This window comes from Numida meleagris, chromosome 9 (assembly GCF_002078875.1).
Source record: "Numida meleagris isolate 19003 breed g44 Domestic line chromosome 9, NumMel1.0, whole genome shotgun sequence".
NCBI classification, from domain to species: Eukaryota; Metazoa; Chordata; class Aves; order Galliformes; family Numididae; genus Numida; species Numida meleagris.
Genome location: NC_034417.1, coordinates 17693289 through 17708003, shown reverse-complemented (window position 1 = coordinate 17708003; position 14715 = coordinate 17693289). Strand labels below are relative to the sequence as shown.

General features: G+C 51.6%; 1 protein-coding gene across 4 annotated transcripts in view; it reads left to right on the top strand.

Moving 5' to 3' along the window:
* IGDCC4 (immunoglobulin superfamily DCC subclass member 4) overlaps positions 1 to 14715 on the top strand; it is an 85293-nt gene that overhangs the window by 23446 nt on the left and 47132 nt on the right. For all 4 annotated transcript variants that reach the window (XM_021407564.1, XM_021407566.1, XM_021407563.1 and 1 more), the window contains one exon: positions 8104 to 8433. In XM_021407564.1, coding sequence (XP_021263239.1) covers positions 8104 to 8433 — 330 coding nt within the window. The remainder of the gene's footprint in view (positions 1 to 8103; positions 8434 to 14715) is intronic.

Here is a 14715-nt window from a genome sequence, read left to right as displayed (position 1 = left end):
TCATTACAGTTAGTGTTTCTAGGGCTTTGGGGCTTTGCTCTTTCCAATCATTTACATAATTTGCAGGTACAAGCTGCTGTGCCAGACTGCCCATCTGATTCTCTCTCTGATCAGAGCGTATTAATGCACTTGTTTGATGGTCTGTTACCAATAATTACCTTGGATTGCATTAGGAGCATTTCCAACATTGCAGCTGGTCTGTATTTTTCGCTAAGTGTATTTCAGGGCCCAATTACAGGACTCTGATGTGTTATTGTTCCAGTGTGTTTGTTCAAGCTTGTGATTTTAATATGCCTCTACGCTGTAAATGTCTGAATGCGAACCCAGAGCTCTGTCCTGAGCTCACCATGCATCCCACGCTTGCAGCGGCTTCTGCAGAGGTCATCTCAGCTCTGTCTCATGGGCTGGTGAAGAGAGAAGGATGTCAGCTCGGAGGCACAGCCTCCTGCAAAGCCCGCTCTCAGCTGCTGTTTCAGAAAGCCATTCTGGGGTCGGAGAGAAGGAAATGGAAAGGCTTCACCTTCATGTAAGAGTCAGGCACTTTAGCATTATGATTGCTATTGACAGTTCAACACAATGAATAAATTATTAGTGCTATTGATTTGTTTAATCCTTCTGAACCATTCGCTTGCAGGGGATGCATTAGAATAACACCAGTCTCAATGAGCCCAAGCTCAGCTGAGAGCTGGTTTTGCATTCACCCCTATTGGTCATCGCGATCTGTAGATAAGATGCTTTGGCAAACCTGATGCTTGCACAGAGGCATGAGAGCATTCAGTCCTTCCTAGAATCTGGTTCTGCCCTTCAGTGGTTGGACTCTAAGGCCACCTTAGAGTCAGCAGGGTGACATCCACTGCAGGTCAGTGGCTGTGGTCTCGGGTGGCTGAAAGGAGCAGCTGCAGCTGGCTTCAGCAATAAGAGCATCAGAAGCATCCTTAGAAACACTTAGATGGAAACCTTTTCAACTGCTTTATTTCTTTGATGCCTGCGATGTGATATTTATACACAAAGATACTCATTTACCAGGGCTTCAGCAGCCTTTGCTTTTGTCAAAGTGAGTCTAGTCATTAACCTATTTACCTTAATTACAGCTTTAGATAAAATCAGGCTTTTCAGATACAGCCTATAAACATCAATGTGACATCGCATTTGTTTCAGATAGTGTTGGGTTTTTTTCATGCCATCCCTTCTGCTCTCTTGTTTTTAAGCAGGAATTTGAACGGAACAAAGCCAAGGGGCTCTTGCCCAGCACGGTTCTTTAGGGAGAGCTGCATTTAGAGCATGCTACAACAAATCGATGAATTATGATTAATTTAACTTTTAAATGGAAGGGCTTTGTATACATGTGAAAATATAATAATGGACCGCTATGAAGTGGATGGGTTAGGATCAATGTCCCAAAGCCACCAAGCCTTGTAAAGAACTGTTAGATGCCAAGATGCCTATAATTAAGTGAAGTGGGGCTGTAGGAAGGGGGTGTTTCTGCTGGTCCCCTGCCTGTGATGCTGTGTGCAGGCTGCTCGCAGTGCCGGGCTGTTGAGAAAGGCTGCAGTACCCTCACTGACAGGGGATGATCTGAGAGCCCCTTGTGCTGCCTGGGTGCGTATCCCCACCACAGCAGGAGATGGTGCATTATTAAATAAGCCATCAAGCTCTGTACGTACAGCGACAGGGGAATGCATGCTTCCCACTGGCACGGACCACTCAGCACCAGGATAGCTCTGCTGCATGTAGTTATCAGGTGTTGTTAATCAAACGAGCTTTCCAGCAGCCCTGAAGGTGCTTTCAGGACCTGGAGGTGGTTTTAGGAGCCTTCTGTTCCAGAGTGGCTGAATACAAGCTGAAGGTGTTGCTTTCTTACTTTTAGCCTGCTCGCATTGCATTGCAAGCTGGAAAGTTCTGATAACATCTGGTGGCAGCGTTGGGAAGGGACCAGGAAGGTCTCGACCCCTCCGCCTCACAGGCCTGGTTACAGCTGGATGGAAGAACGTTTCCTGGAAAAAACCCTGAGATTCAGGTGCACAGCTGCTTTCAGAGGCTGGGGGAGATCAGGGACGTGCTGCTTAGATGCTTTGGAGGACTGGAGCTCCAACCCCGTGCTCCATGGGCCCTGCAGTGGATGTGAGGGTGCTGAGCGCTCAGGCTGAGATCTCCATCCAGGTTTCTTTCTGGGCTCCTCGTTGCCAAGTGAAGTTACCCCCCAAAATGGGCTGAGACCAAGCTGCTGACTTTTAATTGTCGATGCATAAGGTTTCAAAAAAGAAAGAAGCCTTTGTGTTGCTTTAATGGGAATGCGCTGAAGTAGAGTTGCTCTTTGAGTTAGACAATGTGAAATTAAAGGCTTTCTGTGGCTCGAAGAGTGTCTGAAGAGCATCAGCAGAAGGTGAGGTTGCAGCAGAACAATAGCACAGTAGTTGGCTCGCTGATAGTGAGGAAAGCCCTTTGTTAGGTAATAACTGCACTTTTTCTTTGGTGCTGTTCGCTCCCACTCAAATGAGATTAATTGTGCTGTTGAGTTCCACAGGTTCAGCATCCAAAATAAATACATAAATTAAGACCGGTGACAGTGCAGAGGCTCAAGCTGCCTCTTGAATGGCTGCCACCTCCCGCAGGACGCGGGGAGCAGCCCGTCTCCAGCCCCGTATCCCGCAGAACACACACGACGACGAGCGCTCTGCCCATGCCGCCTGAGCTGCTTTCCTTGCTCCTGGGCAGGTTTTCTTTGGCTGCAGCTCTGCAAGGTGCACAAGGGTTCCAAAGTGCCAGATGTGTGCGGAATAGGAAACGCGCTGGCCGGGCTCCAGGCCCTGGGACCTGCAGCACAGCGGCTCCCCAGGAAAATCTCTGGCTGCCAAGAGCCGGGAGTGATGTCAGCTCTGGAAGTGTGTCAGATTCGAAACCCTTGTACTTTGCTCCCTGTGAAGTATTAATCTCCCAAGGCCTGTGCTGTAACGGGCCCTGTCTGGCTCGGTGCAACTTTATTTGTTTTGGGTTAGAGGCACTGAGGGTTTTGTTTAGAGGTGCTGGAGGCTGTCAGTGGCTCTGCTTAAATGGCTTTGCCCTTAAGATTTAGCTGTGCTAAAGATGCCCCCCCTGCACTTGAAGTGAAGGTCTAAACCTTGCAATTGCCAGCCCGCGTTTGTAGGAATGGTCTGGGGTAGGTTACAGAGCTGATAGTGCCTTGGGACCCTGGGACTTGTGGAGTCCTGCCTGGATTTGGGGCTCTTGTGGCAGTAGGTGAGGGTCTGGGTTCTGCTGCACAATGTCAGATGTGAGCAAGCTGTGATGTCTGAGCTGTGCCACCAGTAGTCGTGTTTGGTCTTGGTGCTCCAAGAGTAGGAGAGGTGCTCTCTTTTACTGAGCCACCTGATGTAGTGGGTATAGTGGGCTGGTGTTTGGGCATGTGAAGCTGTCTGCTTGGACGTAGCCCTGTGTCAATGTGGTCGGGTGCAGCCTGACAGTGCCTGGAGCTTGGCTTCGTGTGTGCTGTGCCCAGCTCAGTCCTGAAGAAGACATTGCAGGTGCCTAAACTTTCTTGGCTTCCTCTTGCTCAGTTGGTTTGTCCAACAGGATGGGATATCTCCCCCAAACACTTCCTTTCTGTCTGTCTTTGGGACAGCCCATTGGGGTGGGGACGGGACTGTGGCTGTGATGAGGGGCTGCTGGGTGGAAATAAGGTTGCAGCTGTGGTGAAGAGGTGCTGTGTCCAGCCAGAGAAGAGCTGTGCTGCCCAGCTGGGATGGGTTTGTCTGGTAAGTTAATGGCAGAGCCACACTTAGAGCTGGGACACCTCCAAACGAAGCCATTGGTCTCCTGTTGAACAGTAACCTTTTATTTGCTTGTGCCGTGTAACGGAGCTCAAGGACATGCTTACTGCTGATAGCCAAAATTTCACCAGGACAAGCATCTCACTTGTGTAGGTCTTTCCTCCTTGCTTTGGGTGGTTAACCCCAGGGCAGGGAAATAGCTGTGCATACAGAGAGGCCGGTGGTTTGTTGTGCCGGACTCAGCCATGGAGTGCAAGCTCTCACCAGATTTATGGGCTTGGAGTACTGCGTCTCTTGATGTGAAAACATTGCTCTGAGGGCCCTGTCTCTGACCCAGTAATTGCTTGCCAGGAATCTGTCAAACCTCGCTGTGTAGCTAGCTCACACTTCACCTGGTTATTTACAGTTTTGTAATCATGAAAGAGGGAGAATTGATTCTTTCCCCTTAGCTCAGTAGTAAGTTGGACAATTTCTGCCTCCATTTGGTGGAAAGGAAAGGAGATGTAGGAGTTGTTTTTGGCTGTGCGTTGAGATGCGTGCTTTGGGAAGGGAGACGTTGGCTGCCTTAACGTGGTTTGTAGCTGCCTGCGCTGGGTCTGGAATCAAGGCTGCTGCTGGCAGGGGCTGTGCCTTAAAGATTTTACAGCCTGTGTTCGTCTGCAAGGCCCTGCTTTGTGGGTGGGGTTTTTTTTGGTTGTTTTTTTGCTGCTCAGTGGGAGACTTTGTCTTTTTTTTCACTAGGCATCGGCAGCAGAGGTGGATGGATGGGCAGTGGGAGTGAGGAAGCGATGAAATAGACTGGGAGAAAAGGAGCATTTTTATGTTTTGAGCTGTTTTTGTGTATAGTGTAGCCTTGGTATTAGCAACATGGGAGAGAATAAAACACCTGGGGCCAGAGGAGAATATGGTTTTCATGGGAGCAAACCACTTACCTTGCTGCATCAAAGGCCCTCCATTTCAGGGCATGTTAATATTTCAGTGTGTTTGCATTCCCCCAGAACTGTGCGTACGTGCATATAGATGCTGCATATATCTACACATATGTGTGTATTTGCATGTATATTTATGGTCCTGAAGCCACTACTGCCTGCCTTGGGACAGCTCGGTGATTTGCTGGCCTTAGTGAGGTTTGGTGTGAGCTCTGCTGGTTACCTGGGGCCAGACAGATGCTGACAGCTCTGCTGTTCTCTCCCAGTAAATCCCCACTCTGCTTTTGGTCCCCTTTCCCCTGCTCCTCACTTTATCTTCCGGAGAGTTATTTTGAAATGTTCTCAGTTGTGTTAGGCAATTTCTGAGTGCCGCTCTGCGTGCTGTGATCTAAAAGCCTGCTTTGAATGTAGAAGCTGTATTGCCCTCCGTAGGGGAATGCTGTACAGGGTTTCATGGCCTCCATTTAGAGATCCATGAGCTGAAAACTTGCAGTTCTGCCAGGCTTTGATGCTTGAAGCTGCATCCTGGAGGAGCCAAAGGCAACAAGCTCTCCAGCTCCATAGCACAGGTCTGCAGCTGAACCACCTGCCCTGAGCTGAGACGTGAGAAGTCTTCCTGGCTCCGCAGCCCGCCTCTGTTCTGCTGCCACTCTCCCTTGGAGTGGCTGCGCTTGCTGCACGAGGCAGGTGGCTGTGTGGGGTGGCTTCCCTGCATTCACTCAGTCATTACTTCCAGCAGGTACGAGGGCGAAGGTGAGCAGCAGGCTGCGTGGGGCTGTGTTTAAGTGGGGTTGTATCTATTTCTGTCACTGAAGGATGAAGAATGGAGGTTAGAAAGAGTCGGCAGCTTCTGTAAGCACTTAACATTCCTGATTTCATTTGTCTTTGATCTCACTTCTACTCTCTTGTGATCCTTTTCCTTGAAAGGGTTTTTATCTCATTGTCAGGCTCGCTAATTTAGGGCGGTGTTTTGAACCAGACCTCCTCCTACGTTTTCAGAGCCTGGAAGGTTTGTTTTGCTTAATCAGGGAGTGCTTCTACAGTTCTTTGAACATCAGGAGTGTGATCGGGGCTTTTGCAATGCAACATCTGAGTCCTGGGCACTTGCTTTGCCAACCTCTGGATGTGCCAAGGGCCTGTCCCCAAAAACCTGCAGTATTTGGGGGCTGAAGAGGCTGGGTGGTTGAGGGCGGTCTGTGCTCACCTATCAGAGCAGCCTGATGTCCCAGGTTGCGAGCACACTGGGGCTTTTACTTGGCTTCTTGGTCTGGAAGCACTTACGGTGCTCCTGGGATAAAGGGCAGTGGTTTGAGCACTCATGTATTTCTCAGCACTGCATGGAGGCTGCATCACTTGGCAGTGCTGCAGACATGTGCAAGTAGAAACACCGATACCCCGGAGGTTAGTTGCTGCTGTTACTGGGTGGATTATGTGTAAGGAGCAGGTTTCCAGGAAAGGAAATGACTGCTCTTTAAAGATCTTGTGCAAGTGTGTGCTCACTGGGGTGAAGCACTGAGGCAGCCTCCTCCTGTCATTGTCCAGTGAGACAGCATTCACACGAGCAGCTCAGCACATGCACCAGATCTTAATGCTGAAAGCAGAGAGAGCGTTGGTTTCTCGTGGAGGATCCCTTGCTCGTGGTGTAAGCACGCGCCTTGATGAGCATGTTCCTGGGCTGTGCATTCAGCTTCAGGTGCATTTCCCTCCAGTGACTGTTTCTGCTCTCTTGATGCAGCAGAGGGACCTGAGCTGGGCCTGCAGCCTGGCCCTGAGTTGTGTAAGTGCTTCTTTTTTCAGCTGGCAGCTTGGATCCTGCTGGGTTTTGACTCTGGGGAAAAGATCCGGGCGATATGCAGGGATATAGAAACACTGTCACATATTTTTAAAAAAGACAAAAAACCAAAAAACAGCACATACTTCTTTTGCTGTGGTGCTGTCTGCTCGGACTTTGCTGCAAGCAAGTTGGTTTTCAGAAGATGGGAGCCTGAGAGGCTGATAATTGCTTCTTGCCAACCTGTGCTGGCGTAGGAAGCAGCTCCTCAGAGCTCTGCTCTATTCCTGGCTGCCGGAGCTGCCAGCTGTCCCCGCGCGCTGCGCCTCGCTGAGAGGAGGAGTATTTTCAGCAAAATACCATTAAAATTGCAGCCCGAGGAAAGCACAAAATAGGACAGAGATGCAGGCTGTTTTGCAGAGTGATGAGCAGGAGTGCCTGGCGTGAAGCATGAGCCACCTGATGCTCAAGAGGCGTTGATGCGACGCTGCCGGCAGCGGTGGCTCAAAGGAGGAGGTAAGGGGCAAAGCACGGAGAAAGCTGCGGCCTCCTAATGAGTACCTGTCCCCGTGTGCTTGGCTGGGCACCAGATGAGCCCTGAATGTGGGCAGGGCAAGGCCCTTCCTTACGGGACACCCGGAGTTTCCATCTCCCTGCACATGTAATTTTGCGTGTCATTGCCCCTAATTGCATGCTTAACGCACGCGCTTTTAAAAGGCAGCCCTTTTATCAGCAGTAGGTAGTAGCAGGTTTAATAGAGTGTTTGAATTCCTATAAAATTAATCTGTAGCCTTCTGCGATAGGAGACGGGCAGGGAGCCATGTGGTTCATATCCAGTGTTGATAAACTTGTTATAGAGGCAGGAAACATTTCTGATTGGAGCAGTGACAAAATAATTTGGAGCAGAGCCATAAAAAGAGTGGATGGTGATGGTTTGAGTGCAGCAGAGATTGAAATTGCTGGTGTGTGGAAGCAGCGCTGCCAGCTAACATTGACTTAGTGTCTCTGGAGAACTCTAACGGCAAATGCATTTTATTAATGGCAATATTCTTTTAGGAAATGCTGAGCCTTGTTTCAGAGGTGGAGCTCTCCTACGAGTACGTGGGTTTGGAAGTGGGCCAGCCCCGGCCCTGCTCAGCTCAGCCACAGGCCGGTCAGCGCTCTGCCTGCGGCTGCAGCACGCGGCTGCCCAAGGGCTGGGGCTGGCTGAGACCATGGGGCTGCCCCTCGGGCTGTCGGTTTGCAGCTGGAATATCCTTCCGAGGAGGATGCGGGCAGGGGGGAAGGAGCCTTTGCTGCTTATGGGCAGCTCTGGCAGGTGAAGGAGGGGTTGGGGCCCGTGCTCCGCTGTCTCTGACTTCCAGTTGTTCTGTGCTTGAACCCAGGATGGAAAAAGCAAGTGTGGATACAAGAGGTGGCTGCTGGGCACAGTGGGAGCAGCAGAGGTGGTGCAGGCTGTGCTTGCAGCCCAAGGGGCGTGTGATGGAGGAGAAGGTAGTGCACAGGTGTCATGGGAGGTGCTGGTCGTCCTACAGGGCTGAATGTCATGTCTTATCCCTAACCACACTCGTGTCCAGCTGGGATGTTATTAACGAAACAGAGCAGCCCCTGAAGAAATGCTCTCTTCTCTTTGCAGGGCGATTGTTGGAAGGGGATTCTGTGGAGCTGAGCTGTAGTGCTGGTCCTGCAAAGGTGATACTGGAGCCAAACCAAGTCGCGGTTTTGGACTGTAACCTGGCCCCCGCTGAGCAGGTGATCAATATCACATGGAAGAAGAATGGGTTTCCGCTAGTGGAGCAGGAACATCTGCACGTGCTTCCGAATGGATCACTCTTCATCTCATCGCAGGCTGCGGCAAAGGACAGTAAATACCCTGAGAGAGCTGATGCTGAGGGTAATTACTCTTGCGTGTCCCACAGCTCCCTAGGGGCTGTCACCAGTCAAACAGCCACAGTCAGATTTTCAAGTAAGTGGGTTTTGTTTTTTCATTTCTAATGTCTATGAATTAAAATTCTGTTAATGATGTGTATGTAGGATTTGGGACAGCTCACAAATAAGCTGTAGTGTCTCTCTTGACCCAATGTTATCCTTATGTGCAACACTCCCAGGTAAGCGCCGTGAGTCATGAATTAAAACCAGACCATATTCACTCTCCAAATGCCACTGTTTGCTTTTGAGGGGAAATCAATACCTCAAAGCCATGAGTCAGCACCGTCTGAGTGGGAATGTGGGGAGGGGCCTGGCTATGGGAGCTCTGGCACCCCCAGCGATGGCTGTGGTGGATGTACGTACGAAGCATAGCTCTGAATCTGAGCACTGGCTGGTGTCAGGGGGGCTGTGATGGGCAAGAGTTGGGAGAAAGCACCCGCTGCATTCCCCATGCATCCATCAGTCCTGGATGGTGTGTGCAGGATTGCACCTGTGTTACTTGCATGGGGGCAAGTGGGAGAACCAGCCCCATTTGGGATGAGGCAACATGCTTTGCTTTGCTCTGTGCTTCCTGCTTGGCTGTGCTGAGCTTTGTCCCATCCAAACCCCAGAGGCAGCAGTGGATCATGGTCTGCCCTGAGTGAACAGCATGGTTATGGTACTGAAAGAGCTGATCATTGAGGGATGGTCAAGTGGGTATGGGTGGCCACTTCAGGGCAGAAAACACTGGAAACCGGCCAAGCTGTGTTCAGGTGGTCCCAGTTCCCCTTTGTCCCTGCTCTCCGTCACTAGCTTAGATCAGAACAGCCTTCTAGGGGCATCTACTGCTTTCCCTGTTTGTGATGTCTGGTGACTTTGATGGCTTTAGAGCGTCTGAATATGGCCTTGTGAAAATGATAGACTGTGAACATAGTTAAGACCTGATGAGCCAAGGGAGGCCTTGTGGTCTTTCATCTGCGCTGTGGGGTTCTGACAGACAGGATGTTGAATGTCTCCTCTTCAGTTGGCTTTTGTTTGTGAAGTCTTAGCTCTGGCTTTAGCACAGCGAGTGGCGGAAAAACAGGAGCTTAATCTTTGGCAAAGCATCTTATCTGCTGAGAGCCCACGCTGGTGGGTGCAGTGAACGGGGTGTCCTAGGGCTCCCCATGTGCCTGGTGGGGCTGAGGGAGGTACCATGTCCTGGATGGGACAGGTGCCCTGAATGTCAGTTCCCAAGCATGCTCTCTTAAAGCAGTGCTGCTAATTTCAGAGGTGGCAAGAAAGCAATTAAGCCAAAAGATTTTTACAGTGCTTGGATGTCAGTGAGCACATCCCAGCTTGGAGGCATGTGTCCAGCACCCTGCTTTTCGACTGCGTTATGCACCAGGAGAGAGCAGTCTGCTTGTGGCTTCCCAGATAAGGGCATCTTTGTGTATCAGCATGGCCTGAAACGCCCATAATGGGAACCTTTCTTCCCCCAGAGACTGGGCTTTGGACTTGTGTTCCCAGGCAGCCTTCTGCCATCGTCCCTTTCTGTGTGGGGTGTTCCCAGAGGCAGAATTTACCCCATCTCAGCGTGGTGCGAATCTCAGAGCTCCAGGGGCAACTCCAGACACTGAAGGGCAGTGCTCGCTGAGGCTGGGACAGGCGTCTGTCTGTGTGTCAAAGAGTGCTGCTCCACTCGGTGTCGGGGACCAATTGTGAGGCAAATGTCTCTCTATAATGGAAGAGATGAAAGAGGGCTCTTCAGGCTGTTTTTCATTTCAGTCTCAGAACAAGACTCTAAGATCTGAGCCACTGAATCTTTGTGCAGTGTTGAAGAATAAAAATCCTTTGTATTCAGAAATGGCTACTGAAGCTATTCTAAGTATGAGAGTGCCAATAAATGATTCCTTGACCTACCAAACAAGAGAGGTTAGAAAATAATACGAGCACAATAACACTTCTCTCTAGTGCAGACCTATGTAAATGTTGACAAATGCAGCCAGACAGCACGCCGTGAGATGCAAGCCTGAAACACGTTCCCAGTCTTGGGAAATTAGGGCTGAGATGCTTTTGAACTTGCACAGAGCTCTGGTAGGTGAATGTGCAGAGGATGCCGTAGCACTTGTGCTACACAGAGACCACTGAGGAGCTCACGAGGGTGCTTGCAAATTGGAGTCAAGGATTCTGCGTGCAGATATTGTCTGGGATGCTGGGAGGCTTGGAGCAGAAAAGGCATCGTAAGTCCTGGTGGTTTATTCAGCTCCTCCTTCCCCAGTCCCAGTCACCCTGAACTGGGATCAGTTCCCTTTCCAGTGGGTCTCCTTGTGCTGCTGTTACACATTTGGGTGCATTGCTTTGTGGTTCGTGAGCGAGAACAGTGAAAATGTCTCAAAAACAGGGGACAGATGTAAATTGCCTTTCCTTCCCTGTGGATTTTTTCCAGAGGAGTGTTCTGGGTTCCCCCCGGCACCAAGGAATTCCATCCAGGTGAGCTCTCCAGCTCATCTCCTGGCATGGACTCGTAGGCCTCCTTAATGGCCAGCTGCACAGGGAAGGTGCTGCTATGGCAAACGAACCCACCTGACGTAACATTCACTTCTGAATGGAGAGCAGCGAGGGAATTATTAATGAAATGCATCTCTGGCTGTGTTTTGTTTCGTGGGCTGGGCAGAGGCGCTTGCCGCATTAGCATTCAGCTGGTGCAAATGAGGATCCTACAGGCTCTTTTTTTCCTGCCGGTTGAATACAGCAGTCTGTCTGAAGTTGTTTACGTGTAGATAGAGTTATTCTTTGTGCTGACTGCCCTGGGCACTGCTGATCAATACCAGGCAGAAGAAAACCTGTTTAGCAGGTAGGATATATCAGCCCTACCCTCAGCCTGCGCTCCTGATACGCAGCGCGGGGGAGATCCTGCACTGGGCTGCAGGGCTCTGTGCACCACGCAGCGCTGCGATGACAGGAAAGAACATTTAGTATTCATAACATCAAGTCATCTCCTGTGGTTTTTCATACTTGTTTCTTTGTTCATTCACCACCCGCTTGCCCCATATAGGCAGAGTACCATGAGGAAACTGTGGCACTGGAGCTGTGGGTCGTCCCGGCATCTGCTGAACTCGGTGCCAAGGCAGTTGCAGGGGGACTGGGACAAGCCCTGCCAGACTGCCCTTCTATCAGCATCAGTGCACACAGGGGCTGGTAGGCACTCATTTCACTCTCTTGCCTTTCTCATTGCTTCTACACAATTAGATACGCCTTCCCAGTAGCCCCAAAAGCTGAGGGAAGCTCTGGCGTTGCCATGCTGGGTCTCTGGCTGGGAAGGGAACGTGTCAGCCAGGTGAGTCAGGGGACTTGGAGGGGCTGATTGGGGCAGACAGACGCGTCCCTGGTGAGGGCTGGAGTGAGGGAGGCTGGGCAGTTTGCAGGTTGGCCGACTGACAAGGCAGCAGTGTCCGGGGAAGCGCTATGAGGGATTGAGCTGTGGGCTGCTGGAGGTGATTACTAAAAGAGGTGCAGAAATCCACATCTTTTGTCTGACAGGAGCTGTCAAAATGCATAAGCCTCCTGTTACGTGCACGGACACGAAAGGTTCTCTCTGCCCATTGCAGAGCAATCAAGGTGGCCTCAAAGGCAGCCCTGCTTCAGGAGTTGATGAGAAGACATTCACGCATGTGGTGGGTGCAGCCTGTCCTCTCGAGTGCCCGGGACTTTGCTGGGCCAGCGCTTGGATGGCTGGGACAGCCACAGCCAGCAGAGGAGGCCAGGGGAGCACAGCCCTCGTGGGACAAATGACAGAGCAGTGACGGGCAGGGTACAGCACACATGGGCATTCTGCCACATGTGGAGGTGCCCTGATGCCTTGGCCCCAGCAGTGCCTTCCAGGGGAACCTCACAACACTGCAGTGCCCTCCATCCTTTCCCTTCCGTTGTCACCTCTGTGTCAGCTCACATTTTGCTGTATAAATATGTGACACGGCAGCACCTTGCAGCTTGCTGCTTGTCGTCCCTGCGTGCTGCTGGCTGAGACTCGTGTCACCGTTCACCATCCGCACCCCGTAGCTCTTGGTGAGAGCATGCCCCTTTAGGCTGCTGGGTTAGGTTTGCAGGTTTCTCTGAGCCCTGTGTGCTCCCACATGGAAATACCAGGGGCATTATTGTCGTCGCGGGAAGGTGTAGCTTTCTACCTGTTAATAACTACATTGGTGAAGATTTGTTAAAGCTGTTAATTTAGCTTAAACATTTTGTGCGAGGGAGGTTCTAGAAAATTACAGTAATTGTAACTGTCAGATGAAAACGTTTGCTGTGCCTGGAGGGAACGGGCCCGCGCCGTGCGGCTGCTGGCAGTGCTGGGGAGGCTCGGTGCTGCAGCTGGCGGCACAGGCTGCAGCAGGGAGAGGTGCACGTGTGTGCATGGGCTCCTCTCCCCAGAGGGAGCTCTCCGTGCCACACTGCGTCTCTGGAAGACAGCGACTTAGCTGTATTTTTAAGGATTTAAATTATGGATTTGATACTATTTATTTTGTGGACTAGGTGCATCTCCAGGGCTCTCTGCTTCCCACCAGTCTGTGCAGAGAACTTCCAGCAGATCAGTGCACAGGCTCTGGATTGCCCATAGATGTGACTTTTGGATGCTGTTTGGAGTAGACAGGGAGCTGGTGGCTCTGCGGAGGTAGGAGCAAGCCCTGCAAGGGTCAGCTGGGCAGCACAGGTCCTACAATGCTATCCAGCCCTGCAGACTGAGCTCTGCCTCCTCCACGCTGTGGGACCGTGGCAAATCATGCCCAGGGCTTCCTGCAGTCTCTGTGCTATGTCCCCGACCCACTTAGCAGTTCAGAGCAGTTTGTCTGGGCAGTGTATATGATCCCAGTGGGGGCTTTAGTTGCCCCCCATCTTAGAAGCACCTAGGGATAATTCCACAAGGCAGACAGGGGATGAGCACACGGAGACTTGGGGGGGCAAAGCGCTGTGTGAGAGAGCAGTGAGCCCGTTTCAGAAGGCCGAATTCCTCGCATAGGCTGCATTTTCTGCCTTGGGTGTAGTGTTGCTGCCTGGCAGCCTTTCCAAGCTCGGGGCCTCCTGTGCTGCTGGGAGAGGGGGAGGGCGCTGCGTTCCCCGAGCTGCCGGCACCCCCGGGCTGGGAGCCTTGGCACACGGCTTGGCTCCAGCTGGGCTGAGCATGTGAGTGGGAAGGGAGCTCCTGAAGGCACAGAGCCTGGTGCTTTGGCGCATTGCTGGGGGCAGTGCACTGCAGTGCTCCTCCACCTCCTCACCTGCGGTCTGTTATTTTTACTGAGTGGCCTTAGGGTGCTTAGGGTAACCAGCACAACAGGGCTGGGAGTTGTTCTGTGGCATGGCATGGCTTTGCAAGCTAAATCCTAGCTGAGGAGTTGAAAATAACGTTGAGTTGTATCCATCTGCTTTGTTTCCCTTTTCAGTCCTGGCATTTTCCTTCCATGCTTCCCTCCTATTGCTTTGCAGAACTTCTGCAGCTAGTTTTTTTCCGCCAGAATGTTTACGGGAGGAGGATGGACCTTGCTGAATACTCCTAGGGTGAACTTGCAGAACAGCTCCGAGCCCAGGCTGTGCTGCTCTGTAGGTGCCAGGCACGTGCTGCCTCCTGCTCTCCACCTGGGCACCCCTTGGGATGACAGAAAAGGAACACGAAGGATGACACCGTGCCGTGGTCATGGCTCTGAGCTGCTGCAGGGGGTGCTTGTGGAGTAGTAGTGAAGCTGGCCAGGAAGGCTGTCTCTGCCTGAATTCCACTGGTGCTGAGATCTGGGGTTCTCGCACAGCCCTGCATCAAACAAACCTTTCCACTTCTTTTACCTTGGCTTGGTGTTGCCTTCTGTGCACAAAGGTCGTTGCTGTTCTGTCCTTCACCAGGCAGTGCATGACTTTGCCAGCTGCTCCTCTTAAAGCTTCCTGAGGTGGTTTTCCTTCCCAGGATGTCCTCAGCAATCCCTCTCCTGATATCCTGTACCAGGATGATGACAGAGCTGCCCAGCCTCCCAGTCCCACCCTGAGAGCTATTGGGAAGAGGCACCAGCAGGCAAGTGAAGGTTTGCCCCATGCGCTGCAGCCACTGAGCTCTCAGCCCTTGCAGGCTTTCAGGATGCTGCACTCCCTAATCAGGGTCACTGTTTAATCACACTCCTCCACACAGTAATGAGAAATCTGTCATGGGTGCGTGTCTTGGCTCTTTGTTTTTGAAGAGCTGTGCTGGAGCCCGGCACAGCAATCATGGGGCCAGCTTGAGCTGTGGGGCAGGGTTTGGTTCTCAGCAGTGCATTTCAAGCTTGCAGACACAGGTCTGGCAGGGGATGGGGAGGGGTAGCCAGCAGTCCTTTGCTTTGGG